This window comes from Callospermophilus lateralis, chromosome 20, assembly GCF_048772815.1.
Source record: "Callospermophilus lateralis isolate mCalLat2 chromosome 20, mCalLat2.hap1, whole genome shotgun sequence".
In the NCBI taxonomy this organism is placed as follows: Eukaryota; Metazoa; Chordata; class Mammalia; order Rodentia; family Sciuridae; genus Callospermophilus; species Callospermophilus lateralis.
In genome coordinates, this window is record NC_135324.1 from 3,586,140 (window position 1) to 3,601,936 (window position 15,797).

General features: G+C 61.9%; 1 protein-coding gene across 1 annotated transcript in view; it reads left to right on the forward strand.

Moving 5' to 3' along the window:
* C20H3orf20 (chromosome 20 C3orf20 homolog) overlaps window positions 1-14,779 on the forward strand; it is a 28,422-nt gene extending 13,643 nt beyond the window's left edge. The window contains exons 8-15 of the mRNA XM_077106264.1: window positions 924-1,055; window positions 3,241-3,364; window positions 4,743-4,995; window positions 6,288-6,594; window positions 7,891-7,998; window positions 8,571-8,713; window positions 14,448-14,585; window positions 14,698-14,779. Coding sequence (XP_076962379.1) covers window positions 924-1,055; window positions 3,241-3,364; window positions 4,743-4,995; window positions 6,288-6,594; window positions 7,891-7,998; window positions 8,571-8,713; window positions 14,448-14,585; window positions 14,698-14,779 — 1,287 coding nt within the window. The remainder of the gene's footprint in view (window positions 1-923; window positions 1,056-3,240; window positions 3,365-4,742; window positions 4,996-6,287; window positions 6,595-7,890; window positions 7,999-8,570; window positions 8,714-14,447; window positions 14,586-14,697) is intronic.
* Window positions 14,780-15,797: the final 1,018 nt, after the last annotated feature.

Here is a 15,797-nt window from a genome sequence, read left to right on the forward strand (position 1 = left end):
CCGAGGGATTCCAAATGTGGGCAGCACTTGTCATTTCTCTATAAGAGGCCCCTTCATTCCAAGGACTTAATGGTCTCCAGGCCCGGGCTGTGGGGACAGGGAGAGGGGGACAGAGTCACAGATGATTTTGTGATGGGGGGTGAGTGGGGACCGACCGAGAAGCTTCCCAGAGAATCGGGGAACCCAGATGGCTTTAGATGGGTCCGTTTGCCTCCCGATCGTGACCTCGGGTGAGAAGTGGGGGTGATGGGTGAGAGTGAGGGGTGCGGCCATCAGTGGGGCGTGGGCCGCTGGGCCCCTGACGGAGCTGGTGGAAGGAAATGGAAGGGGCCAAAAGAGAGTGTGCCCTCGTTCAGCGGAGTCCCGGGTGTGTGCGCAGCTGTGTGTCGTTAGGAAGGTAGCTCGCCCTCTCTGAGCCCCTCTCTGGGGCTGGCCAGAAGCAAGCCCCTGTCTTTGGAAGTGGTGAAAAAGAGCTCCTGTCCCTTCCCACCATCTTCGGCTCCCTCTTGGGGTAAAGAATGGCACTTAGTGACTCTGGGGGATGGGGGGCGCCATGGCTCAGCCCCCCTGGGTTCCTGCCAGCTGCCCACCCACCTGGAGGGTGGCTTTCTGGCTCCACCCGCCGTGTCACCTGCTGATTGCTACAGGACAAGACTCACAGTCCGACCTGGAGTCTGGGTACTGAGTAGCCCAGCTGCCCGGTCCGATCCCGGCTGTCCCCGGCCAACCCGGCTGGACTCCGGCTGGTCACGCTGGGGCTGGGGCCTCGGCTGCTGGACTTCTCCCGCCCCCTGCTGGATCCCCCCAAGCTCCAGGAAGGTCTCGGAGCCTTCAGCCGAGCCCAGAGGGACCCTGTGCCTCAGGACGGGGTGCGAGGGACAGCGCAGGCCGCGACCTCTGAGCGCCACCTCCCTCGTCTGCAGGTGAACGAGCAGATGAAGCTGACGATGCTGGGGCAGGACTCCGTGGTGGTCACCTTCACCTCCCTCAACGAGACGGTGACGCTCACCGTGTCGGCCAGGACCTGTCCCCACGGGACCACGCCAGAGAAACGGGTAAGGCAGAGCCACGCGTGGAGCCCGACCCCGGGGCCTGTCGCCGTGACCTGCCACTTCCTGTCCCAGGGTCTCTGCTCCCACTGCCCACCACTCTCCCCGCCAAGGTCCTGTGTGTCACTCTACCGTCACTCACCGCTTAGCCTGAGAACCTCCTTCGTGTCCTTAGTGAACTTTTGGTGTCAGGAGTCTGTCACTTTGTCAGTGGCAGAATCCAACGTGGATGGGGCTTAACATGACAGAAGAACGTGTCGGCTCCGTGAGCTTGAGAAGTCTGCTGATGGGCGGCTTCAGGCACGGCTGGATCCAGGCCCTCCCGAGATTCCATGGGACGTTCCCCGCCCTTGGTTCTGCTTTCGTCTGGGTCAGATTTAGTCTCCTAGAGTTTCTCTCCTAATGGCCACAAGCATCTCTGAGCTCTTATCCTACCCGCTGTGGCGTCCCAAGTGCTCCAGTGGAAGTGCCACCGTCATGCCCAGCGGGGCGTGAGGCCCTGGTTCAGTCCCAGGACCACAGAGAGCGAGAAGGAGGAGAGAAAGCAACAGCGTCACTGCTCAGCAGCTCCGATGGCTGCCCGTGACTGAAGTGCCCCCTGTCACACCATCCTTAGGGTCAGGGTGTGACATCAGCTTCACATGAACCACCGGGACGAGGGACGAGGCAGAGTGTTGTCCTAAAGGCAAATCAGGGCGCTTTGACCAGGAGGAGGAGAAGGGACGCTGGACAAAATACGAGGACCCTCTGCCACCCGGGCCCCTCCAGGTCCATCTGTGTCTCCTGCTCAGCAGCCCCTCCCCCCAGCAGTGACAGCCCCAACATGGCACTCCTTCATTGTCACCTCCACCAAACTGGGGAGTCCCTGGGGTTCCCAGGGGCTCTTAACCCCTGAGCCCCGTCCCCAGCCCTTTTTATTTTTTATTTAGAGACAGGGTCTCGCTGAGTTGCTCAGGGCCTCACTGAGTTGCTGAGGCTGGCCTCCAACTCTCGATCCTCCTGCCTCAGCCTCCCACTCCCACGCTGTGTTAAGTGAGGAACATAGAAAGCGTTGGTCCTGCCCGCCAGGAGCCGGCCAAGTATAGGGACAAAGGAAGCAAAACACGAACAAGACCCCAGGCAGACAGGAGTGGGTGGACGTGGAGCATCCATCCACAGAGCAGTTGCCGTTGGCTGAGGAATCAGGAGGGCTGCTGGGAGAAGACATCGGGCCCAGCCGGGACTCGCTCTGGAAGCTGGAGCTGCATGGAGCTGCCCCGATGTCCAGAGCAAGTCTAGGGCTGGCCTCCCTGGGAAACAGCCCCTGGAATGGAGATGGGTGTGCAGGAGTTCATCTGGGACCCCTGGGAGGAGGCCGCAGTGACCCTGCAGAATCGAGGCGAAAGGCCTGGGCCCTTGTGCCCCCCAGTGACCAGTCAGTCTCTGTAACCGTGGTCAATGACAAGTTCTCATCTGGGAGCTGGTGGCAGCCAGTATTCTCCCACTGCACAGGGCAACGGGCAGCAAAAGTGCCACACTTCACCGACAGCATCTATTGAGCTCCTTCTGTGTGATAGGCACTGAGACCCAGAGACCATCACTATAACAAACCGCCTGAGATAATCAACTTATAAAGAAGAAAGGTTATTTTTTTGCTCACAGTTTTGGAAGTTCCGGTTCATGATGCTCTGTTGTTTGGGGCCTGTGGCAAGGCAGTGTGCCATGGCAGGGGCGTGTGGTGGGACAGAACCACTGAACTCTATGACCAGGAAGGAAAAGAGAAAGAGGCCGGGGTCTCACATCCACCTCGAGGGCCCGCCCCCAATGACCTAAAGTCCTCCCGCTAAGCCCCACCTCTTAAAGGCTCCACTCCACGCTAAGAGCCACACTTTTGTCACATGGGCCTTTGGGGGACGGTCAGCCTCAACTACTTAGCAGGTAGAAGCTCGCAGGTTTGGGGGAGACGGGCTGCAACACCCCTCTGTCTTCACAAAGCACGGACATCTGTCCTGTGGCTGCAGGGAGAGAATGTCGGGAGTCCAGGCCAAGGACAGCGAGGCCCAGGGGAATCCGGGGAAGCCCTTCGGGGTGGGGAGGTCTGGTCAGGTCTGGGCCGAGGCTCAGCACGTCACGGGAGGGGGAGAGGGAGAGAGGGGAGCTGCAGGCGGAGGGGGACAGGTGGCCACGACCCCTGCCCTTGGCCTCCCTCCAGCCGTCCCGCAGGATCGGGGGCTCGGACGACAAGGTGTCAAAGCTGACCCGGGCCCTGGCGGAGATCAAGAGGCGGTTCCAGAAGACGGTGACTCAGTTCATGAACTCCATCCTGCTGGCTGCAGGTGAGGGCAGGGGCGGCCACCGGGTCCGTCCCACGCGGGGACCTGGGCAGCAGGGGTCAGGGCCCGTTTGGGTGTGACCCTGGGTTCCAGCTGTGACAGGTGAGTGCCCCAGAACGGTGGACGTGGCCTGTGTCTCCAACGTCTCCATGTCAGCGTCTTATTCCCAGGTCCCTCGTCATTGTCCTGTGTCCCTCTGGGTCCCCACGCACACACTGTGTCACCTCTTCAGCTTGGTGTCCCATCTTACCCCCGTCACCTGCCTGCAGCTCCTGTTCCCCTCTCCCTGTGGGAAGGTCTCAACAGGAGACAAAGCTGTCCCCTCCCCGGCTGTCCCTGTTAGGCCCAAGGGCACCCCCAGGCCCTTCCAAAGCCCAGCTGTCCCCTCCTGCCGGGGGGCCCAGAAACTGGGGACACTGAGCCCTGCTCCATGTCACCCCTGACCGGGAATGGAGGGGCCTTACTAGGGACTTTCTCTTTGTCTCCAGAGACCTAGTCCGTTTGTCCTGAGGGGCAGTCTGCCTTGCCCCCCGCCAGCAGAATGTGGTCACCCTCCTCAGGGCTCTGGGGCTCTTCACACCTGCTGTAGTCCCCTTCCGGTCACCCCAGGGGTCCTCAGAGGGAGGGAGCCCTGTCCCGGGTCATGTGTCTATTCCGAGTCCACTCATTCACTAAATCCTTGGGTAAGGGAATGGAGGAAGGGAGGCCCCTGGCCTCCGAATTTTCCCGTCTAGTAGGGAAAGCAAGACGAGGATATAAATCACACCGTCCTGTTGTGTGCCTGGACACACAGGTCACAACGAATGTCACCATGAGGTACCGCTGTCATGTACCGAGTACAGTGTGAAAGAACGAGCCGTGGTCCACACCTGTAATCCCAGCGGCTCGGGAGGCTGAAGCAGGAGGCTCGCAAGTTCAAAGCCAGCCTCAGCAACTCATGGAGGCCCTAGCCGCTCAGCGAGACCCTGTCTCTAAATAAAATGCCAACAAAAGGGCTGGGGAGGGGGCTCAGAGGTTAAGTGCCCCCGAGTTCAATCCCCTATACCAAAAAAAAAGTGAATATTACAAAGAAAGTAGATGGACTTCTATCTTGAGGCACAGGGAACAGCATTCTCAGAGGCTGGAACAGCGTGAGCCAGGAATTGACTGGGAACCCAAGCTCTGTGTTGGCTGCTGGGGCCAAGCCAGGCCCCTTGGGGAAAGTGGGGGGAAGGAGGGACAGGGAGCCATTCTTAGGGCTCCGGATGGGGCAGGAGAATCTCTAGACGTGGACAAGCAGGGGCCGTGTGAGCAGAAGGGCGTTCCACTGCGTGGGGCCAGGAGCAGGGACAAAGGTGGCCCATCGGTGATGACACGTGACGGCAGCATCTCTCATTACCAGGTCTGCTCACCATCGAGTACCCCGCCAAGAGGGAGGACTCCGACATGGGCCGGGTGAGGCTGAAGTCCGGGTCTCACCTGGAAAAGCCCTTCAAGTCCAGTTCCCACATGGCCGACATCCTCTCCCGCTCCCAGTCGGCCCGGCCGGACTCCCTGGTCGAAGAGTCTATAAAGGAGGATGCGGAGTCTATTTCCATGAGCCCCTCCCGGAAGAAGGGCCCCAGAGTCCACGCCAGGGCCTCCATCACGTCCAGGTGGGCTGACCCCTTCTGCTGAGGCGTCTGGGACCGGCAAGGAGGACACGATGGGAGCCAAGTGCTGCGTCCCCCCTCCTGGAGCTGAGTCCCAGGCTGGGAGAGGCCAGGAGCTGACCTGGGCGCCTTACCCCGTCCCCTAGTTTTGATTAATGCCAACCGGGCTCTGATAAGATGAGACGCCTTTGCTCCCTGACATCTGCGTCTCTGTTCCTGCAACTGCGTGTTAGTGTCACCAACAGGGACCCGGTCCTGCGCGCGCCTCTTGACACAGTTGGAAGATCACAGTGTCCTGCGTTTTCCTTGGCTTTAGTTTTTTGTGGTGCTGGGCCTCATACATGCAAAGTCTCTTCTGCTGAGCTACGTGGCCCCCCAGTCCTTATTTTTCTTTGAAATAATATAGGGAGGAAATAGGAGCTACCAACTAGAGATACGATGAAACTGCTCTGACATGTAGTTAGGTCGTTAGAGTTGCCAGTTTTTCTTGATACAGCTTTGAGTCACTCTGGGGTACCCTCCATTTCAACCTCATTCACTCGAGTATTTTGTTTTGTTTCATTTTGTGATGAGCCAACTCGTGACCGCCACCTGCGTCTTTTAAAAATCTGTTTTCTGAGGCTAGGGTAGAGGCTCAGAGGCAGAGCGCTCGTCTAGCATGTGTGAGGCCCTGGGTTGGATCCTCAGCACCACATATACATAGATAAAATAAAGGTCCATTGACAACTAAAAAAATATTTTTTAAAAATCTGGTTTCTGCCAGGCGGGCGCAGGGGCACAAGCCTGTCATCCCAACGGCTCAGGAGGCTGAGGTAGGAGGATGGAAAGTTTGGAGGCCAGGCTGGGCAACTTAGTGAGGCCCTGTCTCAAAGTAAAATTTAAAGTCCTGGGGACGTGGCTCAGTGACAGGGCCCTTGCCTAGCATGGCGTGGTCCTGGCTTCCATCGCCAGTACCCCAAACCAAAAAAAAAAGGAGGCTTAGACCATTGACATCAGTGGAGGTCAGGGAAAGAGGCCAGCTCAGGGTCTGTCTTGACTGTCAAGGGGACGGGCCTGCAGATGGGCGCAGCAGGCCGAGGGGTGTGGGAGAGAATTGCCCACCTCGGTGGTCCCCAGGAAACAGAGGCGCAGGGAGACGGGGGGCCTGTGAGGCCGAGCACACCTGGCTGGTGAGGCCAGAATGGACTCCGCCCACAGCCCACCCCCCACAGCGGGTCCTTGTTCAAGGGCAGCCCGGCTGGGGCAGGGGCGTGCGAGCGGCCCCCTGAGGACCCCTCTGGATGCTCCTGCCGCAGGGGGAAGATGGCCAAAGAGGTGCACAGCCCCACGCGGTGGGCGGCCTCGCCCTCCGACTGCCCCCTGGTGCTCCGGAGGCTGCTGCAGAGGGAGGACATCCGGGCCGGCTGCAGGTGCATGGTGAAGGCCCCCCTGGTGTCCGACGTGGAGCTGGAGCGCTTCCTGTCCGCACCCCGCGACCCCAGCCAAGTGCTGGTGTTCGGGATCGTCTCGAGCCAAAGCCCGGGCAGCACGGCGCAGCTGCAGTGGGTGCTGGACACCCTGTACAACCACAAGCAGCAGGGCCGCGCCTCGCCCTGCATCCAGGTTGGTTTGGGCCCAGCGAGGAGACCCCAGAGGCCAGAGGAAGCCCCCGCAGGGCTGGGACCCACTGAACCTCCGGCACAGAGGCCACACCCCTTCTCTTCCCCAGGGCCTTTGCACGTCCCTCCCTCTGCCCTCTGTTCCACTGTGGCTGGGACTCTGCCAGGCCCGAGGGACCTGCTGTCCACTCAGACACAAGCCAGGCCCTGCAGAAGCTTCTGGCAGCCCCAGCAGGCCCCAGTGAGGGCTGTGACAGGAGAGCTATCAGTGCCCAGGGCCCTGAACCAGTCACCTTCTGGATTCCAGCAAGTGCCACCCAGGATGTGTGGGGTTTGGGCAAGTGGGTTGGGTTTTGGCTCAGGTGTAAACTGCTGTCCAAGTCTGAATTCATTGACGAGGAAGCCCAAAGGGGACTTAAGGAGCCATACAGAGGGTCTCAGTCCTGTCATCCCAGCAGTGGCTCAGGAGGCCGAGGCAGGAGGATCACAAGTTGGAGGCCAGCCTCAGCAATTTAGCAAAGCCCTGTCTTGAAATAAAAATGAAGGACCTGGGGTGTGGCTCTGAGGTAGAGAGTCCCGGTGTTCAATCCCGAGTATCCTCTCCCCACAGATTTTTTTTAATATTTATTTTTTAGTTGTAGTTGGACACCATATCTTTATTTATCTTTTTATTTTTATGTGGTGCTGAGGATCGAACCCAGCACCTCACATGTGCTAGGCGAGCGCGCTTCCTCTTGAGCCACATCCCCAGCCCCCCAGCCCCCTAGCCCCCAACCCCTTTTTCACATTTTCTTTTGAGACAGGATCTCACCAAGTTGTCTCAGGCTTTGCTAAGTTGCAAGGCTGGCCTCCAACTTTTGATCCTCCTGCCTCAGCCTCCCAAACTGCTGGGATGACAGGCACGTGCTACGGCCCCGGCTCAGGGACCATTCATTGAGACCCTGCTGTGTGCCCGTCCAGGGACCTGGCCCTACCTAGAGCTCTGGGTTCAGTTCAGGTCCTGGCGCGGGACTGGACCACTGGAAGGACTAGGGGAGGGGCAGCCCTGGGGGACGGGTGGGGACATCCTTGGTGCCATGGAGTGTGGACTCATGAGCCTGGATGCAGGTCCACCAGGGGCACAGTGCCCCTCTCAGGACTCTGCAGGGCCAGGCTAGGGAGGGCCAGGCCTGGGGGCATCTATCCCAGTGCTGGCCTGTAGAGGGCGCCACGCAGACCCAGGACCGTCCTCGGGGGCAGAAGGGGTGACCCCTGCGTCCCGTTGGCATGGGGTGACTGTCCCAAGCCTGTCTCTCGGCAGTGTCGCCATGACCCCTACCGCCTGCTGCGCTACGACCTGCACGGTCCCCTGCAGAGGAGCCCGGCCCTGCTGGTGAAGAGGTTCGCCGTGGTCCAGGGCATGGTCCTGGTGAGCGGGGCCTGGGGGGACGGGCCAGCTCCCCCCACTCTGGGTCTCTCAGCCCGGGCCCCGGGGGATCAGAGGGCAGGACTGACCTGAGTCACCAGGCGCACAGAGCCGGGCGGGGCCCTAGGCTGCTCCCCCGTGTCCCCCATCCCAAGTGACAGAGGGATGGGTCACTGCCACTCAGAAAGCGCCCCTGGGAGACCCCCGTGTCACCCTGGCTGGCTCCTCGGCATTTCCTGCCACCCGCTGGGTCCTGTGCCACCTCCCCCGGTGTCCGGGTCTCGCGGGGTCCTGCCTTTCTGGTTAACGGCAAAAGGAACCCCATTTCTATGGGATGAGCGATAAGCCACATCCCAGTAAGTGGGTCAGCAGCAGAGGGGACAGATGGCCCTGGGCAGGCGAGTGGACCTCGGATCACAAGACCCCGTCCTGGCCCCAGGGACCTGGGAGGGTCCAGCAGCCTTCGAACAGCCTGGCCCAGCAGAGGCTAAGGGCCAAGCAAGGGGGAGGCCGAGGCCAGGCTCAGGCCACCTCCCCGGGCAGGTGGCTCAGGCCAGGTCCTCTACTGCCCACAGATGTTTGCTGGGGGGAAGCTCCTCTTTGGTGGCCGCGTTCTGAACGGCTACGGCTTCAGCAAGCAGAACCTGCTCAAACAGATCTTCCGGGCCCGGCAGGACTGCAAGATGGGCTACTTCCTGCCGGACAACTACAAGTTCAGGTACGGGGGACACGGGCCAGGGGGAGGGGCCGGGGGACGAGCAGGCGGCCAGGTGAGCCAGGGCACGTGGTCAGTTTCTTTGGGATGCAGGTTGACAAGAGGGTTGTCTTGGAGACGAGGGACTCGGGCCCGATGCATAGTCCCCGCGTCTGTTGGGGACAATGGACTCACCCCAGAGGTACCTGATGTGCCACAGGGAACAGCATTCTCAGAGACTGGAACAGCATGTGCTAAATGTTTAGTTGTCGGTGGTGACTTCTGCCGTAGAGGAGAGTCTCCGTTCTGACCAGGCCTGGGAGCCGCAGCTGGTCCCCCAGGAACCTCTAGACAGGTCCGTCTTCAGACCTCAGTCTCAAGGGTCTTGCTGAGTTGCTGAGGCTGGCCTTGAGCTCCCGATCCTCCTGCCTCAGCCTCCATTTGGCACCTGCAGCCCTGCTCCTGCTTGGTTTGCCGAGTGGACACGGGTCCTCGGAGACCAGTTGTGGGGAGTCACAGGGAGAAGGGAAGACGAGGCTCAGGGTGTTCTAGAATGTTCCAGAGGCAGAGAGGGGAGGGGGAGAGCGAGGGAGGGGAAAGCCCAGGCCCAAGACAAGCCGGGGCTCCAGGCCGATGCCAACCACGGGCAAAGCCATGTTCAGAGACGCTCAGAAGACGGCCACGTGGCCCCGAGGAGCGGGCAACTTAGTCTGTGTGGATACTGTAACAAAACTCCCGTACAGCGGGAGGCTTATAAACAACAAAAGTTTCTCAGGTTTAAAGGTCAAGTCCAAGAACAAGGCACCTGCTGACTTGGTGTCTCACGGGGGCCGGCTCCTCACAGGTGGCCTTTCCTCCTGTGTCCTTCCATGGTAGAAGGTACAAAGCAGCCCCCTGCCCCCGCCCTGTGGTCCTCTTTCAAGGGTACCACTCCCATTCATGAGGCTCCCCCTCCTACCTGCACAGGTATCACAGGCCCCGCCTCCTGGTGCCATCTCCTTGGCCGTGACAATTTCAACCCGTGAACTTGGGGACGGGGACACAGATACCAGACTGCAGCGGGGGGGGGGGGGTGCCAGGAAATACTTACCAAGAGACACGGCTCGATCCGGCTTCCGCCGTTAATAGGAAAGGGCCGCGGGTGTCTTGGGGGCAGTGGGGCAGAGCTGTGTGGCCTGGGCCAGCCATTTACCCCTCAGCCTCTAAGGACCTTATCACCATGTGTCAGGGGGTGGGCAGGACCCAGTCACTAATGATGAGGTCACTGTTAAGCATGGTCTCCTGATCTGTGAGGGGTCCAGGGGGTCTGCTGTGCAGTTTCATCCAGAAGCTGGGGGGCTGCATCACCCCCAGGCCTTGCCCGCGCAGGGGCCTGGGGGTCCCTTTGGGCTGCTGTCCTTGCTTTGCCTCCCCGGGCGGCCTGGGCTTCCTCCCAACATGGCGGCTGGGTTCCGGGCAGGAGGGACGCCGTCTCCCCTTTGAGGACTTGGCCTCGTAGTCTTACGGCCTCACACGTCCCGTCCCACCGCACTGGAGTCCCTGGGGCCAGCCCGCAGTCGAGGCAGGGGAACTAGCTCCTACCTCCCGATGGGGGGAACCATGTCAGAGGTTTAGACAGGTTTTCAAAGCGGCCCACCTTCTGCTGATCCCCGCCAGCTGGGTGACTAGGTTGGTGCTGCCTGACGAGCCCGAATTGTCTGGGTTCCAGAGACACCGGGCGAAATCGCACAGTGTCCTTAGGAACAGGTGCTGGTTCAGGCAGGAACTCAGACGGCCATGTCCAGTAGCGTGCTTGGTGGCCGTGGGCAGGGAGGGCTGCCTTGTCCTGCGGTTGGCTGCGCCCCTCCGAGCAGGCAGCCTGTTGCAGAGCCTGGTGACCCTCACTGACGGGTGGCGGCCTCTGGGGGGGGCACGGCTGAATCGAGGTTTTCCCTGGGCTCAGCTGCGAAGCGTGGCCTGAGAGGAAGAGCAAATGTCCACCTTCCGCCTCGGGAGGCTGGCGGGCTGTGGCCTCGGCTGTCAGGGCCTGCTGGGCCTTTTAGGTCCCCTGACCCGGCCACGGGGACACTGTGGGCAGGGTCCGTGACGACCTGACGGGAGCCAGGGGTCTGCTGAGGTCCAGGGACGTGGTCCTTCCCGCGAGGCCCTGCGGCCCCAGCGGAGACCGAGACGGCGGGTGCCCGCAGGCAGAGTGGCTCCTGGCAGGCGGAGAGGAGTGGGTGGGCCAGGGGCTGCGGGGCGCCTGGGGGAGCCGTGTAGGCCACCAGGAGTCCCCAGACCCCTGCAGGCCAGAGCGCTGGGACACCTGGGGACAGCCCTTCCTGCAGAGCGGGCGGCGGTCTCTCTGCACATGGGAGCTGTGCGAGCCAGCAGACGGCTCTCTGTGCCGGTGACCTCCGTGTACAGGATCCCCATCTCCCTCCCTGATTCCTGGCTCGTCCTCTGGGGGACACCTGGGGACCCTGGAGAAGTGTTTTCTGGAGAAATATTTACTGAGCCGTGACAGAGGGCCGATATTTATCCCAGGGACAAGGGGCAGGCAGGGTGAGGAAGGGCTGGCCGACAGAGTGTCCGCTGACGCCCAGGTGCCGTGGTCACCGGCCCCTGAATAGCTCCAGTGACAGTGGCTTCTTCCTCCTGTGGCGCTCACCCCATCTCCCAGCTTCGAAGCCGCGTCACTCCTTCAGTTTCTGAGCAACTCAGGGATTCTTGACCTTGACCTTGACCCTTCTGCACCTTGGCTGAGCCAGAGACCCAAAGAGAAGAGCAGGCAGCCACAGAAAGACTGGCACCACGTGACTGCACCGTGGCTGAGGCTCAAGTGGAACGGCCAAGGTCAAGGGCTCAGGGGGAAGAGAATGAGCTTTAATGGAGCAGAGTTTCCGTTTTGCAGGAAGAAAATGTTCTAGAGCCCTGAGCACAGCTCCCACCGTATACTTAAAATCGTACAGAGAGCCAGGCGCGGTGGCGCACGCCTGCCGTCCCACCGGCTTGGGAGGCTGAGGCAGGAGGATCGCAAGTTGGAGGCCAGCCTCCGCAACTTAGCAAGGCCCTGTCTCAAAATAAAAAAAAAATATAAAGGGCTGGGGGTGTGGCTCGGAGGTGAAGCGCCCCCTGGGTCCCATGCCTAGTACCCCCCAAATGCCGACCGTGCATATTGACCGGGATCAAGGGGGTGAGGGTGTGGCTCAGGGGCGGGGAGCTGCACCGCCCCCCACAGGCCTGGCTTCAGCCTCCAGGGCCACCAAAGACCAGCAAAGATGGTCAAGACGATGAGTTTCCTGACACCCTTTTGGGCCAGGGTCACTCCAGGCCTCTTCTCGCCCTGGCCGCCCCTGCATGGCCCGCCTCCCCACCGACCTGTGCCCCCCCACAGCCTGGAGCCCCAGCCCGAAAGCCCCCCTCCTCCCGGAAGGCTTCCTGGGGTGTCGGCACCGCGGCCTCCACCCGGGCGCCCCTCTGAGCCCGCAGCGCAGCCGCCCAGGCTGAGAGGGGGTAGGTGGAGGGCCCCCAGCCCTGTCCCCTGCCCGGCCGGGCCCCTCACCCTGTCCTTACCAAGCGGGCAGGGAGACCCTCGGGGGACAGGCCAGGCCGGGTCTGCGCCTCCGCCTGGGCCCTTAAGCACCAGCATGCAGGGACAGGGGACCAAGCTGTCACCGCGCTCTTGCCCAGGGTCCCACCTGGAGGGACCCAGGGAGCTTGGACACCTGGGGGTGCCCAGGGCCGAGCACAGGGCCTGGGCCGTGTCCACCGCGTGCCCAGTGGCTGCCCCTCCCCTGTCCCCCTCTGTGGGGAGGCCCAGCCACATGCAGGGTGTCCCCGTGATCCGTGCCTGTCCCCTCCCTGCCCCACCCCGCCCTGGTGAGGATGAGGTGCAGGGGACGCGCACAGGGAGGGACAGACAGGGAGCAGTCTGGGCCGTGACAGGGGGACAGGCCGTGGCAGATGCCGTGGGGGGTCTGCGCTGGGGACCTGGGAGCCTGGGCTCTGTCCCTGTCACCTCACCCTCCGCTGGCCCCTCTGAAAGGCTGGTCTCCCTGGGCCTGGGAGCTGAGTGTAATGGCCGTCCGTCTGTCTCCCTGCTGGACCGTCAGACCCCGGGGTAGGGATACACTTCTTTTGTGGTCTTGGCCCTGGGCAGTGCTGGGCCTGGGCCACTTAGCAAGGCCCTTTCTCTGAGGGCGAGAGCCCCTGGACACAGTCCCTAGGGACCCAGGACCGGAGGGCTGGCCTCATGCATGGAGAGCGGGCGCCACACAGGCTCAGGGCCCGTCTCACACCCTCCTTGTCACCGAGGCTTGTGACATTGCCACAGCGAGCCGTGGAGTTAGCAAGAGCTGCCACGTGGAGCTGGTGACCGTGGTGGTCAGTCAGGGTGTCATGCCAGGGCGCTGGGTGTCCCCCTGCGGACGTCAGGGAACCTTAGATTGGTTCCAAGGGAGGGAAGCAAGACCAGCTTAAGGAAGGTGCCATCTTGGGCAGCCGGGGGTGAGGCTGGAGGTCGCGATCCTCCTGCCCCGGCCTCCCGAGTTGCTGGGCTGACAGGCGGGTGCCGCTGCGCCTGGCTGTGACATTGTTTCCATGTGTCTCCGTTTAACCTTTTTATTCCTTCATCTCCTTGTTTAAGAACAAACGAGAGAGAGATCTAAACAGTCCCCACGACACTGTCTCTGGCTCTGAGCTTTGGTGGGATGGCCCGGCCCTGGTCCTCCTGCGTCCCCACCCAGCCTCAGCGGGGATGACTGTGTCACCTCATCGAGTCTTAGGCATAGGTGCCACCTACCCCCAGAGCCCCCCGGACCTCACCCTGCGTCATTACCCACCAGATGGCAGGCTCCTTCCAGATCAGTAATCATGACCACATGACAAGACAGTGAGCGAATGGCCAGTCCTGTCTGGGCCACCGACATACTATGCAGCCCTGAACAAGCCCGCTCCCCTCTTTGGACTTTAGTCAGTAAGACGGGGACAAACACCCCTGAGCAGGGCTCCCGTGATGCCCGGAAACCTCCCGAGGTCAGAAACACTGGCAGCACCTGGCTGCAAAGCCAGGGGGTGGGGTGTGAAGGTGAGGGGCACCCACGCCCGCGAGTTTCCTCCAGTGACTGCAACAAGGTGCTTCCCGCGTTGACATGCTCACCTCCCGCGGGGTGCTGTGGGAAGAGGAGCCATCGGGGAGGTGGTGAGGTCATGAGGATGGTGCGCCCTTGAGTGGGATTAGTGCCCTCGTGAAAGAGACCCCAGAGGGCGCGGCTGCCCCTTCCACCGTGGGAGGGCCCGGCGAGAAGCTGCCGTCAGGAGGAGTGTCCTCCGCAGACACTGAGCCTCCCAGAGCCTTCATCTGGGACTTCCCAGACTGTGAGAAACACACCTCCAAAGACCCCTCTGTGGTTTATAACAGCACCCGGTCTGTGGTGTTTCGTCACAGTAGCCCCAGACAGCCTGACGCCAGGTCTCCACACCGAGTGGCCTCGGCCACAGAAATGTGTCGGTAGTTCCTTGGCTTGGGGTGGCATGAGGCCACCCTTCCCTGGAGCCCCACCACTGGGCATTTCGAGGTTAGTCCCCTCTGCCCGGTGGCCAGGTTGCCTGTGGTCACTGTTGGGTGTCCAGGTGTGGCCAGCACATGAGCCCGAGGCCGTGTGGCCTCTAGCAGAAGCCTGGGGACCGGGCCCTGAGCTGGCTGTGGGTCCCAAGCCTGAGTTCTCTCTCCCTCCGCCCCGCCCAGCTCTGTCCCCCCGTGTCCCCTGCCCTGCAGCGTGTCAGCCATTATCCCAAGCCTGGAAGATGCTGAGCCAGCTCAGAAGGCCGCGTCGGGGGATCTCGAAGGGAGCGTCTCCTCGCTGGCCCTGGGAGACAGGGTGGACAAGGAGATGGCTTCCCCGGTTGATGTGAAGTAGGTGACCACTGTGGCTTGGGGCCAGCAAATAGGCACAGCTTGCAGCGGGAGTCCCTGGGCTCTGCCCCCCTACTCCGTGCCCACCGTTGACTCCTGTTTGGATACTTAGGCCCAAAGACCCTGAAGTGGAGCCACCTCCTCCCCCCAAACCCAGAAGGGGCAGCCGGAAGAAGCAGGCCAGCAAGAAGTGACGCCAGCCCCGGTGGCCGCGGACGCCCCTGCCCGCACCTCGCCCCGCCCCGTCCCCTTTAATAAAGAAACGTGCCTTCAGCCTGTGGGTGAGGCCCTGGGACAGGGCGGCCTGGCTCAGACGGGCCCCCAGCCCACGCTTCCTCTGTGACCTCTGAGGAGTTGGAGGGTCCCATCCCCTGGAGACAGGAGGGCCACCTGCTGGACCATAGGGTCACCCCGGGAGACTCCGACAGGACCCGCCTGGGTCCTCTGACCCTGCAGTGGGTGGAAAGAGGAGGGGACGAGGGGAGAGGGGGGCTGGAGGGCATTGGGGGGCCGAGAGCAGGGACTGAGGAGCCAGAGGAAGAGGGGTGACAGGTGCCCTGGGAAGTCCTGCTGTGTGCACAGAGCAGAGCCGGTGGCCCCTGGGCAGGCTCACGCCATTCAGCTGGCCTCTGCAGACGGGCCACCCGGGCCTCCGCTGGAGGCTGGGGCACCCTTAGAAGCACCAAGGCGCCCCCAGACCTGGGCCCCCCCGCAGAGCTGCCTTGTCCCATGTCCCCAAGAGGGCTGGCCATCCGCAGCCCCAGGTGGGCAGCTCTGGGCTGGACTGGGCTCCCCTGAGCTAGGACTCCCGAGGGTCCTCTGAGCCCAGAGCCTCAGGCCCCGACCCCCCGGGGGGCGAACTTTCTAGGGCGTCGTCTCCAATAGATGCTTTTTTTCAACCTGAACTTTCTGAGGCTTGGTTTTTATCTGAGTCAGACATTTGTCCCCCCAGAGATGGACGAGAGGTGGCCGCTGTCTTGTCCAGCCTGCACACCCTGGTATCTTAGGGACTCGCCGTTCGTTAGGGGTCGTGGGGGCCGAGCCACGGTCTCCTCCTACTATCCCAAGAGCAAGGACCGCTGTCGAAGGACAAGGGGAAGAAGGCTCCAAAGGGGCCCTTTGTCCCCTGGGCCAGGGCCCTGGGGACAGGGGGCATGGAACCTGGCACAGCCAGAGCCTGGAGTGAAGCTGCTCACCTGCCTCCCTGGATGT